The sequence below is a fragment of the Mustela lutreola genome, chromosome 17 (assembly GCF_030435805.1).
Source record: "Mustela lutreola isolate mMusLut2 chromosome 17, mMusLut2.pri, whole genome shotgun sequence".
Taxonomy (NCBI): Eukaryota; Metazoa; Chordata; class Mammalia; order Carnivora; family Mustelidae; genus Mustela; species Mustela lutreola.
The window spans coordinates 41,509,941-41,527,280 of record NC_081306.1 but is presented as its reverse complement, the minus strand read 5'-3'; the positions used below and the strand labels follow the sequence as shown (position 1 = coordinate 41,527,280).

General features: G+C 56.1%; 1 protein-coding gene and 1 long non-coding RNA gene across 2 annotated transcripts; one reads left to right on the top strand and one right to left on the bottom strand.

The window, feature by feature from the left end:
• Positions 1-425: 425 nt before the first annotated feature.
• Positions 426-10,793, bottom strand: LOC131819401 (mucin-2-like). Its single transcript, XM_059154460.1, has 5 exons — positions 10,685-10,793; positions 4,474-5,040; positions 1,189-2,619; positions 893-978; positions 426-485 (listed from the first exon to the last, which is right to left on the bottom strand). The coding sequence occupies exons 1-5, from the start codon at positions 10,764-10,766 to the stop codon at positions 426-428; spliced, it is 2,226 nt and encodes a 741-aa protein (XP_059010443.1). The 5' UTR covers positions 10,767-10,793.
• Positions 10,794-10,919: 126 nt separating this feature from the next.
• LOC131820125 (uncharacterized) lies at positions 10,920-16,372 on the top strand. The gene is made up of 3 exons (XR_009349467.1): positions 10,920-11,314; positions 11,469-11,570; positions 13,299-16,372. It is a non-coding gene; the product is annotated as an uncharacterized LOC131820125 (long non-coding RNA).
• Positions 16,373-17,340: the final 968 nt, after the last annotated feature.

Here is a 17,340-nt window from a genome sequence, read left to right as displayed (position 1 = left end):
TGGTGGTGGTGGTTCCCGTGGTGCTACTGACAGTGGTAGTCGGAGTGGTGGTGGTTCCTGATGTGGAAGTTGTTACCGCGGTGCTACTGGGGGTGGTAGTCGGAGAGGTGGTGGTTCCTGTGGTTGTGGTGGTTTCTGTGGTGCTACTGGTAGTGGGAGTCGGAGTGGTGGTGCTTCCGGTGGAGGTGGTGGTTCCCGTGGTGCTACTCGCCATGGGAGTCGGAGTGGTGGTGGTTCCTGTGGTGGTGGTGGTTCCCGTGGTGCTACTGGAGGTGGGAGACGGATTGGTGGTGGTTCCTGTGGTGGCGGTGGTTCCCGTAGTGCTACTGGCGGTGGTAGTCAGAGTGGTGGTGGTTCCTGTGGTGCTAATGGCAGAGGGAGTCGGAGTGTTGTTTGTTCCTGTGGTGGTGGTGGTTACCATGGTGCTACTGGCAGTGGTAGTCGGAGTAGCGGTGGTTCCCGATGTGGATGCGGTAACCGTGGTGCTACTGGCAGTGGTAGTCGGAGTGGTGGTGGTTCCTGATGTGGAAGTGCTTACCGTGGTGCTACTGGGGGTGGTAGTCGGAGAGGTGGTGGTTCCTGTGGTTGTGGTGGTTCCCGTGGTGCTACTGGCAGTGGTAGTCGGGGAGGTGGTCGTTTCGGTGGTCGTGGTGGTGCTTCCAGTGGGAGTCGGAGTGGTGGTGGTTTCTGATGTGGTGGTGGTTACCGTGGTGCTACTGGCGGTGGTAGTCGGAGTGGTGGTGGTGCTGGTGGTTGCGCTGGTGCTACTGGCAATGGGAGTCAGAGTGGTGGTGGTTCCTGTGGTGGTGGTGGTTTCTGTGGTGCTACTGGTAGTGGGAGTCGGAGTGGTGGTGCTTCCGGTGGAGGTGGTGGTTCCCGTGGTGCTACTCGCCATGGGAGTCGGAGTGGTGGTGGTTTCTGTGGTGGTGGTGGTTCCCATGGTGCTACTGGAGGTGGGAGACGGATTGGTGGTGGTTCCTGTGGTGGCGGTGGTTCCCGTGGTGCTACTGGCGGTGGTAGTCAGAGTAGCGGTGGTTCCCGATGTGGGTGTGGTAACCGTGGTGCTACTGGCAGTGGTAGTCGGAGTAGCGGTGGTTCCCGATGTGGGTGTGGTAACCGTGGTGCTACTGGCAGTGGTAGTCGGAGTGGTGGTGGTTCCTGATGTGGTGGTGGTTACCATGGTGCTACTGGCAGTGGTAGTCGGAGAGGTGGTCGTTTCGGTGGTCGTGGTGGTGCTTCCAGTGGGAGTCGGAGTGGTGGTGGTTTCTGATGTGGTGGTGGTTACCGTGGTGCTACTGGCGGTGGTAGTCGGAGTGGTGGTGGTGCTGGTGGTTGCGCTGGTGCTACTGGCAGTGGGAGACGGAGTGGTGGTGGTTCCTGTGGTGGTGGTGGTTCCCGTGGTGCTACTGACAGTGGTAGTCGGAGTGGTGGTGGTTCCTGATGTGGAAGTTGTTACCGTGGTGCTACTGGGGGTGGTAGTCGGAGAGGTGGTGGTTCCTGTGGTTGTGGTGGTTTCTGTGGTGCTACTGGTAGTGGGAGTCGGAGTGGTGGTGCTTCCGGTGGAGGTGGTGGTTCCCGTGGTGCTACTCGCCATGGGAGTCGGAGTGGTGGTGGTTTCTGTGGTGGTGGTGGTTCCCGTGGTGCTACTGGAGGTGGGAGACGGATTGGTGGTGGTTCCTGTGGTGGCGGTGGTTCCCGTGGTGCTACTGGCGGTGGTAGTCGGAGTGGTGGTGGTTCCTGTGGTGCTACTGGCAGTGGGAGTCAGAGTGGTGGTGGTTCCTGTGGTGGTGATGCTGGTGGTTTCTGTGGTGCTACTGGCAGTGGTAGTCGGAGTGGTGGTGCTTCCAGTGTTCGTGGTGGTTCCTGTGGTGCTACTGGATGTCGGAGGCGGAGATGTGGTGGTTCCTGTGATGGTGGTGCTGGTGGTTTCTGTGGTGCTACTGGTAGTGGGTGTCGGAGTGGTGGTGGTTCCCGTGGTGCTAATGGCAGTGGGAGTCGGAGTGTTGTTTGTTCCTGTGGTGGTGGTGGTTACCATGGTGCTACTGGCAGTGGTAGTCGGAGTAGCAGTGGTTCCCGATGTGGGTGTGGTAACCGTGGTGCTACTGGCAGTGGTAGTCGGAGTAGCGGTGGTTCCCGATGTGGGTGTGGTAACCGTGGTGCTACTGGCAGTGGTAGTCGGAGAGGTGGTGGTTCCTGTGGTGGTGGTGGTTACCATGGTGCTACTGGCAGTGGTAGTCGGAGTGGTGGTGGTTCCTGATGTGGTGGTGGTTCCCGTGGTGCTACTGGCAGTGGGAGTCGGAGTGGTGTTTGTTCCTGTGGTGGTGGTGGTTACCATGGTGCTACTGGCAGTGGTAGTCGGAGTAGTGGTGGTTCCTGATGTGGGTGTGGTAACCATGGTGCTACTGGCAGTGGTAGTCGGAGTAGTGGTGGTTCCTGATGTGGTGGTGGTTACCGTGGTGCTACTGGCAGTGGTAGTCGGAGAGGTGGTGGTTCCGGTGGTGGTGGTGGTTTCTGTGGTGCTACTGGCAGTGGTAGTCGGAGTGGTGGTGGTTTCGGTGGTTGTGGTCTTTCCCGTGGTGCTACTGGCAGTGGTAGTCGGAGTGGTGGTGGTTTCGGTGGTTGTGGTGGTGCTTCCAGTGGGAGTCGGAGTGGTGGTGGTTTCTGATGTGGTGGTGGTTACCGTGGTGCTACTGGCAGTGGTAGTCGGAGTGGTGGTGGTGCTGGTGGTTGCGCTGGTGCTACTGGCAGTGGGAGACGGAGTGGTGGTGGTTCCTGTGGTGGTGGTGGTTCCCGTGGTGCTACTGACAGTGGTAGTCGGAGTGGTGGTGGTTCCTGATGTGGAAGTTGTTACCGTGGTGCTACTGGGGGTGGTAGTCGGAGAGGTGGTGGTTCCTGTGGTTGTGGTGGTTTCTGTGGTGCTACTGGTAGTGGGAGTCGGAGTGGTGGTGCTTCCGGTGGAGGTGGTGGTTCCCGTGGTGCTACTCGCCATGGGAGTCGGAGTGGTGGTGGTTCCTGTGGTGGTGGTGGTTCCCGTGGTGCTACTGGAGGTGGGAGACGGATTGGTGGTGGTTCCTGTGGTGGCGGTGGTTCCCGTGGTGCTACTGGCGGTGGTAGTCGGAGTGGTGGTGGTTCCTGTGGTGCTACTGGCAGTGGGAGTCAGAGTGGTGGTGGTTCCTGTGGTGGTGATGCTGGTGGTTTCTGTGGTGCTACTGGCAGTGGTAGTCGGAGTGGTGGTGCTTCTGGTGTTCGTGGTGGTTCCTGTGGTGCTACGGGATGTCGGAGGTGGAGATGTGGTGGTTCCCGTGGTGCTACTGGCAGTGGTAGTCAGAGAGGTGGTGGTTCCTGTGGTGGTTGTGGTTTCTGTGGTGCTACTGGCAGTGGTAGTCTGAGTGGTGGTGGTTCCTGATGTGGTGGTGGTTCCCGTGGTGCTACTGGCAATGGGAGTCGGAGTGGTGTTTGTTCCTGTGGTGGTGGTGGTTACCATGGTGCTACTGGCAGTGGTAGTCGGAGTAGTGGTGGTTCCTGATGTGGTGGTGGTTACCGTGGTGCTACTGGCAGTGGTAGTCGGAGAGGTGGTGGTTCCGGTGGTGGTGGTGGTTTCTGTGGTGCTACTGGCAGTGGTAGTCGGAGTGGTGGTGGTTTCGGTGGTTGTGGTCTTTCCCGTGGTGCTACTGGCAGTTGTAGTCGGAGTGGTGGTGGTTTCGATGGTTGTGGTGGTTCCCGTGGTGCTACTGGCAGTGGTAGTCGGGGAGGTGGTCGTTTCGGTGGTCGTGGTGGTGCTTCCAGTGGGAGTCGGAGTGGTGGTGGTTTCTGATGTGGTGGTGGTCACCGTGGTGCTACTGGCGGTGGTAGTCGGAGTGGTGGTGGTGCTGGTGGTTGCGCTGGTGCTACTGGCAGTGGGAGACGGAGTGGTGGTGGTTCCTGTGGTGGTGGTGGTTCCCGTGGTGCTACTGACAGTGGTAGTCGGAGTGGTGGTGGTTCCTGATGTGGAAGTTGTTACCGTGGTGCTACTGGGGGTGGTAGTCGGAGAGGTGGTGGTTCCTGTGGTTGTGGTGGTTTCTGTGGTGCTACTGGTAGTGGGAGTCGGAGTGGTGGTGCTTCCGGTGGAGGTGGTGGTTCCCGTGGTGCTACTCGCCATGGGAGTCGGAGTGGTGGTGGTTTCTGTGGTGGTGGTGGTTCCCGTGGTGCTACTGGAGGTGGGAGACGGATTGGTGGTGGTTCCTGTGGTGGCGGTGGTTCCCGTGGTGCTACTGGCGGTGGTAGTCGGAGTGGTGGTGGTTCCTGTGGTGCTACTCGCAGTGGGAGTCGGAGTGGTGGTGGTTCCTGATGTGGTGGTGGTAACCGTGGTGCTACTGGGAGTGGGAGTCGGAGTGGTGGTGTTTCCTGATGTGGTGGTGGTAACCGTGGTGCTACTGGCAGTGGTAGTTGGAGTGGTGGTGGTTCCTGTGGTGGTGGTGGTTCCCGTGGTGCTACTTTCAGTGGGAGTCAGAGTGGTGGTGGTATCTGTGGTGCTACTGTCAGTGGGAGTCGTAGTGTTGGTGGTTCCTGTGGTGGAGGTGGTGATTCCCGTGGTGCAACCGGCCGTAGTAGTTTGATTGGTGGTGGTTTCTGTGATGGTGGCATTTTCCGTGGTGCAAGTGGCATTGGGACTTGGAGTGTTGTTGATTCTTGTGGTGGTGTTGGTTCCCCTCATTTTACTGGCAGTGGCATTGGCAGTCATAGCGATGATGCTTCCTGTGTTATTCTGTTCCCTTTTTCCTGTGGCAGTGGGAGTTGGAGTCCTTTCGGATTGTCCATTTGTTTTAGACATGTTTCTTCTGGCTTCTTCATAGGATCCATGCATTGAAAAGTCTAGGGGGTTGACGGCCTGTGAGGCTTTTTCCAGTCGTTTTGCATGAAGGTGCTCCTTCTCCGCGCTCCAGGGCTGCTGTGCCTCTCCTGTATCATTGATTTGTTCTATCTGCTTGCACTTAGGGTCACGGCGGTTCTCCTGTGACTCACACCCTCCTCCATCCCATACAGCCTTTTGTCCTTGGAGACCTGAATGACAGAACCGGAAATTAGTCTCCTTGATCTATAACTTTCCTTCCCTTTTGAGATCCTTCCTTCTCTCAAACCTCTATGACCGCCGCCCCACACACACTCCAGCCCTGTCTCTTGTGGAATGCACCATCTTGCTTGTTTCAAGATCTTGAGGTCAGGCAAGGCATAGGGGTTGAGGGGATGGAATATTTTGAGACGAAGGGACATCATGTTGTAGAGCAGTAGGAAATGGAGTTTTTGCCCATTTCAGTAGTCAGATTTCAAGAAATTAAGTGTTTCCATGTGACTGAGCCCTTCCAATGGAACATGAGCACAACTGAGCATACTGCTTCCAGGCCAGTCCAGAAACTTCTCATCGTGGCCCTCATTACTCTTCTAGCTGGAGGCCAATCGGAAGGAGGCCCAAGAGAAGAGGAAGCCTCAGGAAGAAGGAACCTAGGTCCCTGAGTCACCACATGAAGGAATGTTACCTGCCATACACGAACATCTGCCTCATTTTATTAAATGAGCAAGAAAAAAATCTTTTTTGGTTGTGCAATTACATATTTGGGGCATATCTGTTATAGAAAATACAAAATATCCTAATAATATGAGAAAGAGCCTCATTTAAGCTCTAGGAATGGATATACTTGCTCTCATTATCTTTAAGAAATGTAAACCTTTTGGGATGCCTGGGTGGCTCAGTTGGTTAAGCAGCTGCCTTCGGCTCAGGTCATGATCCCAACATCCTGAGATCGAGTCCCACATCGGGCTCCTTGCTCAGCAGGGAGCCTGCTTCTCCCTCTGCCTCTGCCTGCCATTCTGTCTGCCTGTGCTCGCTCTCTCCCCCCCACCTCTCTGATAAATAAATAAAATCTTTAAAAAAAAAAGAAATGTAAGCCTTTTGTATTAAATAATGCTTCACCCTTGTGATTTAAGATACTTGTAGTGTTAAGAGAATTTGGCCTAAAGTGCCAACCCTGTAGTTTCAATTTGTAACATAATTGAGTGATTGATTTAGACTTGTCATTTTACATTAAAATCTCACTAAGACTATAAACAATACGAAAACATTTAAGAGAAGCTAATATCTACTGTTGGGGTCAATTAACATGTTTAACATGTTAAAACATGTTAAACTCCTAGGGCCTGCCTGGGCCTACTTAGCCATAGTGATTCCTTGTTGCCTGTAGACATTTTGTTGTCTAATAAATGCCTCAACAGTTATTGGTATCAGTCCCAGGTAACTGTTGCTAAAACACACACCTAAAACAAGGCCATTTTGTTGTTTAATAAATGCCTCAACAGTTACTAGTATCGGTTCCAGGTAACCGTTACTAAAACACACAGGTAGGAGATATCCAATCAGACAAAGCCACATATGTAGATGTCTGCGATTGTGCCCTATAAAAACTAGCCTGTAAGACCAAGGGGCGTCACTCTCTTCGGAGGTGGCCCTGGCGGGTCAGTCTGACTTCTAGTGTTTGGCATAGAATAAGGCTTTGCGTAACTTTGTCTCAGTCTCGTTCCTTTGATAACGGACCCAACACTACCACACAGATAATTACAATGTATTAGACTTGAAGGTTTGGGGGGAGTTTTAAAAAAATCTATATTTAATGTACTACATTTGTGGAGTTTCTTCAATACTTGGAAAGGTTTCCTTATTAATCAAACCATGAAAGACTTTCAATAGGAAAAGTGATGTATTCATTTTATAAGTGTAACTTGAAAGGTTGAAAAGTGATTTAATCGGCCAAGTATGTAAAATGATTACGCACCAATCAAAGGTCGTTCTCAAAGTGATACACTTCTGCTTCTGGCCAAGAAGGAGTGTCAGGGATTGGAATTCACCCTCCTCCCTGAGAACACACCCAGCCCCCAGATAACCACATCACCATACAAGAGACGAAATGATGGCTGTCAGTACGAAGGATGTCAGGCAACAGAGGACAGCGGTTCCCGAGAGGCACACAAGGAAACCAACAGGGGGAGCCCTGTGATGGCCCAGGCTTGCAGACAGTAGGGCCCGGAGGGACAACCAGCTGGAGCCCAGCCCATCTCCTGGGCTGAGGAGATGCACATCAGTGTCTTGAGAGACCAAAGCAGCTGGAGTTCACAGAACAGACTGACTGGGGAGGCAGACTTGCACAGAGGGGCCCCTGGATATCCGCCACGTGCACTACCGACCAGAGCGTGCTTAGGAAACAACTCCCCAAGATCCAGGAAGTGCCACTGGAAAAGATCAGAAGGAAGCTGACCAGTTCTCATGTAGGGACACAGTGCTGTTCCCACCAGCCAAAGTGGAAAAACCTGTACTTCTCAGGGGATGGGACAGAGAACTCAGGAAGATCTTACTTCGGTCCTAGGAAATACAGCCCTACACACCGTGTGTGTGCCTCTTGCTCTGTCCTCCCCACCCCAACAGCAAGCTGATTCCCATTTTGACCGGACATATTCAGGTGACATTAAGTAGACATGCCAGACTCATTCAAAACAGAACAGCTGAGTTCTCTGCTAGATCCCTTGGAGCAAGCAGCCTTCTTCTATGGACTGTTGAAGCCCTTGAAGGGCACCGCTTCTCCCCCACCCCATCGCTTCCCACCTCTGCAGCATCACCCAGGCATGCTGGTGTTCCCTGCAGAGCATATCCCAGATGTGTCTACTTCCTTCCATGGCTCCTGAAGCCACTGGATCAGCACTGCTGTGGACTCCCACCTGGCCTCCTGCCCCGTCTCCACACTTCCCAGCCAGGCCTCCACGCTAAGGACTCCTACACGCTGACGCTAGAGGGTTCCTTTCATGACACACGTGTGGGGTTACTTCTGTGCTTTAACCCCCACTGTGGCCCCCTCCCCAGATCTGTATGGTGAAGTCCTAACCCCTAGGACCACAGAACGTTACATCTGGAATTAGGATTGTTGCCGATGTAATTACGTAAGATGGGGTCACCCTGGAATAGAGTGGGCCCTCATCCAAAACAAGGGGTATCCTTCTAAGAAGGACCCGTGTCCGCATTTTGAACACAGGGACATGCGCACAGGGAGATCCCCGGCAAAGCATGAAAGCAGAAACGACGTGCTTGTGAGCCACGGAACCGCCAAGCTTGCCAGCAGCGACCAGATGCCAGAGGAGAGGCCTGGACAGATCCTTCCTTCCCCACCACCTTCAGAGGGAGCACGGTCCTGCTGACATCTTGGTTTTGGACTTCTGACCTCCAGACCCGTAAGTCAGGATTTTCCCTGTTGTTTAAGCCACTCAGGTCGTGCTAATTTGCTGTGGTGGAGCAAAGGGAGCGAGACTCCTTCTGGTCACTTGTGGCTGCAGCCGTGGGTTCAAGGGGAGAGAAGTCCGTGGTGAAAACCCAGGAAGCCTTCTTGGAGGAGGCGGACCATGTTGCTGGAGGGGAGGAGGAAGGTAGCCTCTAGACTCGCTCTGGAGGCTGACAGTGGGACAGGTGCTGAGGACGTGAGTAGACAAAACACTCAGGACAGGCAGTCGGGGAGAGGGCATGGGGAGAGGCCTGAGCACCCAGCACTGGACATATTTGTGCTGGCCGTGGGAGGGGAGAGGCACTTGCCACAGTTGGATGCAGGATGTTGTTTAGCTGATAAGCACTATATAACCAGAACGTGCTGGAAGGAGGGACCAGGTGGCCATGAGAGGGTGTGCCTGCCAGGAAGAGCCAGCTGAAGGCCACGAGGCTCTTCCTTGCGGTCCACACCCCACTCAGTCATCCCCAGCCCAGCAGCCTGAGAAGGGTTGCGGCACTGGGTCCCCGGAGAGGGCACACGGGAGAGTCAGGTGTGCTCAAAGCTGGCCAGAGCTTTACAGACCAGCTGATGCCAGATGCAGAATGGGGACCCCGGGATCCCAGAGAGCAGGAGCAGAGTCTGCAAGGCTCCATTTCACTGAGGGGGAGACTGAGGCTAGAGATGCAATGAGCCACAGCTGTGCAGCCTGTGGGAGAGGCTGGGGGCAGGGAAGAGGAGGGAAAGAAGGCGGCAAAGAGAGGAAGAGGGAGGGGACAGGCGGGCCAGAAAGCCGGAACCGAGCAGAAAGGGGCGGAGGAAGAGGGAGCTAGAAACATGTTCCCCAGCTAAGGCACATCACGGTGCCTCAAATGGCTTTGTTAGAGGGAAGTCACTAAGAATCTGGACAGCGTAGACAGTGCCTGGGAAGACGGTGTCACTCTTTTTTTTCTTTTTAGTTCAATTAGCCAACAGATAGCAGATCATTAGTTTTTGATGTAGTGGTCAAGGGTTCGTTAGTTACACAGCCCCCAGTGCTCATGACGTCACGGGCCCTCCTTAACGCCCAGCACCCAGGTACCCCCGCCCCCCTCCAGCAGCCCTCAGTGCGTTTCCCTAGCATCATCCCCTCCGGTTCGGTCACGTCAGTGTAAATGGTAGGTGTTCATCCTTCTGAGGGTGTCGTTCCTGTAATTAATAAGGTGACAGCTCTGGGTGCTGTCACACTGGGAGTCTGTGCCAAGAGATGGCAGGGTTCGGGTCAGTGAACCAGCCCTTTAGACCGAGCCAAGCACTGCCCCACCCTGCCCCGGAATGTCACCCTTCTCATTTGGCCCATCAGCCCTCAGGCTGGTCCCCAGAGAAGGCCCTGCTCCTGTGGGGGCGGTGGAGGGGGGTCCAAAGAGGCCTCAGGCTCCGGGACTGCACTGCCAGGTACCTTCTCCTCTGCTCCCACCTCTTTCTTCCGAAAAGAGCTGCCCAAATTCTGGGGTCAGGGGACCAGGAGCCCCCACTGCTCCCGGTGTAGGGAGCTCACGCAGGACAAGAGCCCAGGCTACGGCAGTCTGAATGCCATCTATCGGCCCAGAATCAGCCTCCCCGCTTTTGCCTCCAAGTCCCCTTCTCACCCCACCCGGACCATCCCAGGAGGACATCTCAAGGGAGGGAGAGCCTGAGGCCGGCAGTTTGGTTCCTGCCTTTTGCCCTTCCTCTTTCTCTGGGGGCAGGCGAGTGGCAGAGGGAACCTGTACAGGGTCTTCTCAGGACCCCCCGTCAACCTCTGCCAACCTGAGCCCCGTCCCCATGGCCATGGAACCCGTCCGGCATCCAACCCGTATCCTTTAAGAGAAGACCCTGAGGCCAGAGGTGAATGGAGCTGTCCCGTGGTGCACAGCTGTCTCAATGCAGGGTTGGAATCTGGGGCTCCTGAAACCCCATCTTGTACCCATCTGGCTACAGCAGTGGCCCCCTGCCTGGTTCTGGGAGGCCTGACATCCCTGGGATATCCTCAGGATGGGGTGACACAAAAAAGGCTAGGATGTGAGAGCGGAGACTTCAGGCATTTGTCCCCATCATGACAACAAAACCTGGACATTTGGTGGGTTGGAGGGGCAAATCCACAGGGTTAGGACAGATCCCAACGTCGGCCAAGCATCTGCCATATGCCAGGGTCCCTGGCCAGTCTGAGCTCTTATCCTCTTCTTAGAGAGGAAGGAGGCTCCGAGAGACTAACTTGGAGGCACCCCAAAGTCTCAACTCTTCTCCCAAACGTAGTTGGGGAGAAAGGAGAGGGCAATGGGCATGAGGCTGAGCTCCAGGCAGAGGGTGCCCCCACCTGTGCCCCCCAGGAAGAAGCCCTCCTTTGGGCCTAGGCAGATCCAGGAGAGGAGGGGAGGCCGGGGTTCACTCACCATGGCCGGTAGCAGCTTGGTATGACAGGACGTGGAGGACGAGAGGCAGCAGGCAGAGCGTTAAGGCTGCCGGTCTTGACATCGGAGCTCGGAGGGCAGCGCACTTGCGATCCACCCTTGGGAGAACGGGCAAAATGACTGTCAGCCAAGGAACCCCAGTAATAAATGAGCCCCAGAGCCCTTTGATCCCTGAGACACTGGCAGACTGGGGCCAGCCCACCTGAGTCAGTGTATGAGTTTCTCCCATGACGAGTGGGGGGGGTGGTGGGCATGGATTTTATTTCAGGCCAAAGGGCAGAGGGCGGGGAGCCCTTCCCTCTCCGGGCAGCACACGAGCGTATCAGCCGTCAGATTTTTCATCCTAACAGAGGGGCAGGCGCAGGGGCCGGAAGACCTGTGGAGGGAGACCAGGGCGGAAGAGAAGATGCCGGGCCTGAACCACAGAGGAGAAGGGCGCCCGTTGTTCAACTCCCAGTAAAGACACTCCTCCCTTCTTCTCAAGCTCTCTTTACTGGCCCTGTGTGTACCCCACCAGGATGCAAATCATGGCCACACCTGGGCCAGTGCCCAGCTCTGGGATGGCTGCATCCTCGGATGTGCGGGTCCAGAGATCGATCTCTGAGTTCACAGGTGAGCACAAGTTTCCATGGCCAACCGGAGTGACCTTGCCCCCACCCAAGGTCAGCAAAGCCAAGCGCTCACTCCTTCGCGTTCTGTGGGCTGCCATGCCTCACTCCCGGGGACTTAAGCCCCCAAGGGCTGATCCCAGGCTCTTCTGCCACAGTGACCTCAGGCAGAGGTGGACCTGATCCTGCCCCGGCCTGAAGCAGAAAAGGGGGACCACGCTCTCTGCTCACCACGTGGTCACAGGAAGGGGCTGAGCGCGGTGAGTATCCCCTGTGCAGATCTGGTCTCTAATCCTAGCAGGAGTACTCTCCCCAGGAAGGGCCCCCTGGAGCCCCAGGTGGGGATGCAGACCCCCCGCAGGGAGAGAAGGAAACTACTCACTGCTCTCTGCTTTAAGCTTTGCTCTTTCATTGGGAGGCAAATTCCAGAGTGGAGAGTCATTGGAGCAAACAAAGAAGCTGGGGTGTCTGGGCAGCCCTGGGGCTCCTGGACGGAGGGCAAGGAAGGAGCTGGGAGCCCACAGCAGGGGTCCGGGCCAAGTCCACCGGCTCTGAGCAGGACCACCTTGGGCCCTGATGCCTGTTTCCTTTTGAGCAGTGGGGGAGGTGGGCGAGTAGCACTGTGGTGGGCTCCGTCTGCCGCTGTCTTGTTGTCCAAATCTGGATTTGGGGCGGGGGCCCCGGCTCACTCCCCGTGCCGCTGTCACCACCCTGGGCCTCTGGATGTGGAGCTGGGGGTGGGAGACTGGAGGGGAGGCCAGCGGGCCCTTCAGTTACCTGTCCCTAGACCACGGGTGCCCACCCTCCCCAGGCAGCCCCGGGGTGGTGGGTGGCAGGGGTAGGACGAACGGCACAGCTCCTAGTGCGGATGGGCCCCCGAGTCGCCTCTGTGGTAGGGTCAACGTTCTCCAGGGAGGGCTGGAAGTGGCTGTAGATGTTTTCAAGGCTGATTGGGTCCCGCTTCAGATTCTCACCTGCAGAGAGAGGGGCCGGGCTCAGTGAGGCTGAGGGGAGGCTGGAGAGACACAGAGAGGGGCCCTGTCCCATAAAGGGACAGCTCTGAAGAGCGGCCCCGCATTTTCCCTGAAGTACCTCCTACCACTCATTGTCTGTGGCGGGACTCCGCAGCGTGCCCGCGCCCGGGGAGCTGGCCCAGTGTGACAAGAGGACAGGAGGGAACGGCAGCCCCCTGATTTGCCTCGGGGTCAAAAGTCATGGCCCCAAGCAGGCGCCCTGGCGACCTGGGGAAGGGTAGAAACGGGAGGAAGCCGCTGCTCTGGGGTCACCAGCACACGCTCCCTACAGCAACGGACCGAGAGAGGATGAGGCCAACAGACCAGGTCTCAGAGCAGGATTGGGACATGCAGAGCCCCCAGCAAGGGGAACCTTCCAGACAGTGGTACAGGCTGGCACGGAGGAGGGAAACTGAGCGTGGGCCACACGCAGGCAGGACGGATAGAGAGGAAAGGTGAGGCCTGGCAGCGGCTCTGTGGGGGCTTGTGGGTCAGGAGGCTGCGCAGTGGCTGGCAGAGCCTGGCGGCCCACAGCCACGCTGGGGCTGGCCGTAGCATCTTCTAGGCCTTTCTCCACCCACCAGCTTGCCCCTGGTGAGAAGCACCTTCCCAGATGCCTGTGTTCTGGAAGCTGCCAGGAACATTTCCATGCCACTCTTGGGCGAGACAAATTGTATTCCCGCCTGCCCACAGAAACACGGGGAACTGCTGGGAGCAGGGAGGTGGAGGAGGGGGCCTAGAGGGCCCTGACCCTTGGCTTCTAGAAAGGGCTATCACAGCCAAGCCCTAGGTCAGGGACGGGCCTGTCCCCAGAGCAGCAGCAGAAAACAAAACAGCGTCACCATGACCCGGCCTGCCCTTCCCTCAGTGGGCCTCCGTTCCCTTATCAATGAGCTGGGAGCACCAGACCCAGCCAGAGCCACTCCCTCTGACGGTCAGAGGGGCTGTGTCCATCGATTTTCCCCCACTTTACAGCTGGGACAGCGACACAGGACAGCTCATCCCCGGTGTCCTGGTGCAACAATGGGGCGCTGTGGCCGCCGAAGGGTTAACCCCAGGTACTGTCGTTAAAGAATCCAATCTCAGACCCCCAGGTTTTGGAGGTATTTCTCTGCGGAACAGATCAGATCCGATCAGCAGACTGCCTTTTGCTGTTTCCTAGAGCTCAGTGGGGTTGGGTCGCCATCAGGCCCCTGAACGCGGAGCTGAAAGGGACAGAGCCTTGGCAGGTTCCAACTGTGGTCCCCCATCCCTGGGCCTGGCCCCAGAAGCTCACCTGTGCAGTCTTCTCTGGGACCAGCACAGGAAGACGGTGAGGACCGCCACCGTGACCACCAGCCGTGCTCCCACAGCCCCCACACTCCCGGACACCAGGCTCTTGCTGGTACTCAAGGCACAAGTCTCTCCCCAGTACCAGTGCGTGCCTGAGGCCGGGCATCTGGGGACACACATGAGAGCAAGCCAGTCCACTAGCGTCCCTTATACCCAAAAGTCTCCCAAAAGAAAAAAATGAATGCCAAAGCATAGGAAACTGGCTCTCCCTTCCAGGGCAGGCACCAGTTAGGAGGGACCCAGGCAGGGAGGCTCCCCAGCACTTAAGGGGCAGCGAGGGGTGGGGGTCCCCTTACTACAGAGCAGGCTTCAGAGTCAGCGTTGGATGCCTCGTCCCAGACCCTCGATGTCCACCCATCTAAGCTCTGGCTAGCACCTCCTGAACTTCGTGCCCAGCTATAGCTAGAGGTGCTATGCCCTAGCACTGTGCTAGGGTATCGAGAGGAAAAGGAAGCAGAGACAGATCTACAGATACAGATCTGGAAACCGGGGAACTAGAACTGTCTCGGGAAGCGGCTCGCTCAGTCCTAGGATGCCCACGTCTGTAAGCTGCACGTGCTTATCGCGGTGGGGGCGGAGGGGTGAAGGGACGGCCAGGGGGGAGAAAGAGGGACAGTGGGGGAGGAAGCCTGACCCCCTCTGCCTCCCCCTCCTCACCCCTGCTCCACGACTGCGGTGGAGAGTGCCGCCCTACCACCGGAGAGGGTGGGGGCCTCCGAGGGGCTGGACACTCACAGGCAGCGGGGGCCACGCGGTGGCAGCTGGCATTCACCCTCATGACAGGTCCGTCGCACCTTCGTCCCTGCGGTGGCTCAGACCAGCTTCCCGTCCAGTTCGTCCACATAGTAGAACTGGGCATAATCTCCTTCTGAGAGCCCTGCTCTGGGTTGTGGGGGAAGGGTGGGGAGCAAGCATCGGGCTGGTTGAAGTGCCCCCAGCCCCCATGCGACGCCCACACTCTGCCCCCCCAACGCCCAGCACTCCTCGGAGCCGCTTACCCTGCAGATCAAAGCCCTGCCCTGTCTTGCTCAGGATGGTGGTGGCCTCCTCGTCATGGCACAGAGGTGACACCGAGCATGGTAGAAAACACGAAACAGACACTGGCCTCTGCCCCGCCAGGGCTCGGCCCATCCCTAGATGCGGCTGGGTCTGTAAGCAGGCTTGGACCCGGGCTCTAGGGGATCACTTGAGGCCGAGACTGGGAACAGCTGCTGCGCCCGCTGCAGGCTGGAGAAGGCACCCAGGCCTGGCTTCCGGATCCCTACAGGGAGGCCTCTGGAGTTCCAGAAAAGGGGAGAGATGGAGGGCAGGGAGAGGCTGAGACCTCCCTCTGGGACCCCTCCCATCCTTTCCCCGCCACCATCAAGGGGTCCTGGGGCGGGCCCGCCTCTGCCCGCTTCAGAATCACCAGAGAGCCTTTTGGTCTCATTCATAATCTTTTTTTTTTTTTTCTTAAGATTTGATTTATTTATTTGACAGACAGAAATCACGAGTAGGCAGTGAGAGAGGAGGAAGCAGGCTCCCTGCTGAGCAGAGAGCCCGATGCGGGGCTCGATCCCAGGACCCTGGGATCATGACCTGAGCCGAAGGCAGCGGCTTAACCCACTGAGCCACCCAGGCGCCCTCATTCATAATCTTGACCTTTATGACTTTAGTGAGGCTAGAACGAGGACCCAGTGATGCATCAGTCACCCTGGGTCACCCACCCTCCCAGAAAGTGGGGCCCACAAAGCAAGAGGGGTGTGACCCGGAGCTGTGTGACCCAGAGGCAGGACAGACTCGAAACTCTTCCCTCCACCAGTTAACATCCTAGAGGGAAGCTGCAGGGTCAAATGATCCGAACGTTCCAAAATACCAGTGATTGCAGTAAATGCCACTGGGGGAAGTTCATTTATAAAAATGGAAGTCTTCTGGGTGAAGACGTGGCAAGACTGAACCCTTGGGCGCTGTGGGAATGGCAAAGGGCAGAGCCACCGTGGAAGACAGTACGCAGCTCCCCCCAAAATTAAAGATAGAATTACCCTATGACCCAGCAATTCCACCTGTTGGAATCCACCCAAAAGGACAGACAGCAGGGATCTGGAGACATCGCTGTACACCCATGTTCCTTCATGATGCTTCGAGACCGCTAAAACGCGGAAGCAAATGATGTGAGTGTCCATGGATGGATGAATGGATGCACCAAATGTGGTACACGGTACAGTGCAACGCTATTCCGTCTTACAAAAGCAGCAAATTTTGACATGTGCTACGATGTGGATGAACCTTGAGGACACCGTGCTAAGTGAAATAAGCCAGTCACAAACGGACAAATACTGTATTGAGTATTTACATGAGTCCAAATACACAGCGCACAGAGACACAATGTGGAATGGGAGTTGTCCAGGTGGGTTGAGGGGGGGGGACTTGAGAGCTATTGTCTAAAGGGTACAGAGCTTCGGTTTGGGAAGATGAGAAGGTTCTGGAGATGGACTGTGACGGTGTGATTGCAGAACAGTGGGAATGTACTTAATGCTACAGAACTGTACACTTAAAATGATTCATCCAATGGTTAATGGCAAATGTTACAGGTATTTTACCACAATAAAAAATATTTTAGGGGCGCCTGGGTGGCTCAGTGGGTTAAGCGTCTGCCTTGGGCTCAGGTCATGGTCTTGGGGTCCTGGGATCGAGTCCCTCATCAGGCTCTCTGCTCAGCAGGAAGCCTGCTTCCCCCTCTCTCTCTCTGCCTGTCTCTCTGCCTACTTGTGATCTCTGTCTGTCAAATAAATAAATAAAATCTTCAAGAAAAATTTTTAAGTTAAAATTTTTTAAATAGAGGCTGTTGGATTATATTTTGAAGACCAAATGAGCATGCTTTTAGAAATGAAGAAACATGAGGTCGTTTTAGAAATATAATATTCCAGGGACGCCTGGGTGGCTCAGTGGGTTAAGCTGCTGCCTTCGGCTCAGGTCATGAGATCTCAGGGTCCTGGGATCGAGTCCCGCATCGGGCTCTCTGCTCCGCAGGGAGCCTGCTTCCTGCTTCCTGCTCTCTCTCTGCCTACTTGGGATCTCTCTCTCTCTGTGTCAAATAAATAAAATCTAAAAAGAGAGAGAGAGAGAGAGAGAAATATAACATTCCAACCCAGAAGCTCCTTGTTAGACAACCAACAGAGCACTGAGAGATCTTAAGATAAGGTGCAACACCAGTCACAGCCATTGTGACAGAGAAGTCAGGAACAGGACACAGAAGGACAAAAACAACCAAAACCTTGTGCCACGGGTACTGGGCAGGGGGTGACAGTGGGGTAGAGGACGCTGAGCCACGGAGCCCCATGGGTCCTTGACAGGTTGGATCTCCCACTTTCCCTGCTGGGACAAGACACCCTTCAGGCTCTCCTGCCATGCTTCTGTCTACTTCTTGCCACTCTCCTTTGGAGGCTCTGCTTCTCCTCCCTGTGCCCTAGATGCTGGGGCCTCCCATGAGTCTTTCCTGGGAAATGTTTGCCCCTGTGCTATGACCATTCCCAAGCCATCTGGTCTACTCCCAGGGCTTCCAGCATCTTCCGTCCAGGGAAACCAGCACCAGTGTCTGCCGCAGACACTGTCTGTTACACGTTCTACCACACGTCGCTGCGTTCCTCGACCATTCAGTGTGGCCGGGCCCTGGGCACTTGAAACCACACCCCCCACCTAAATCTTC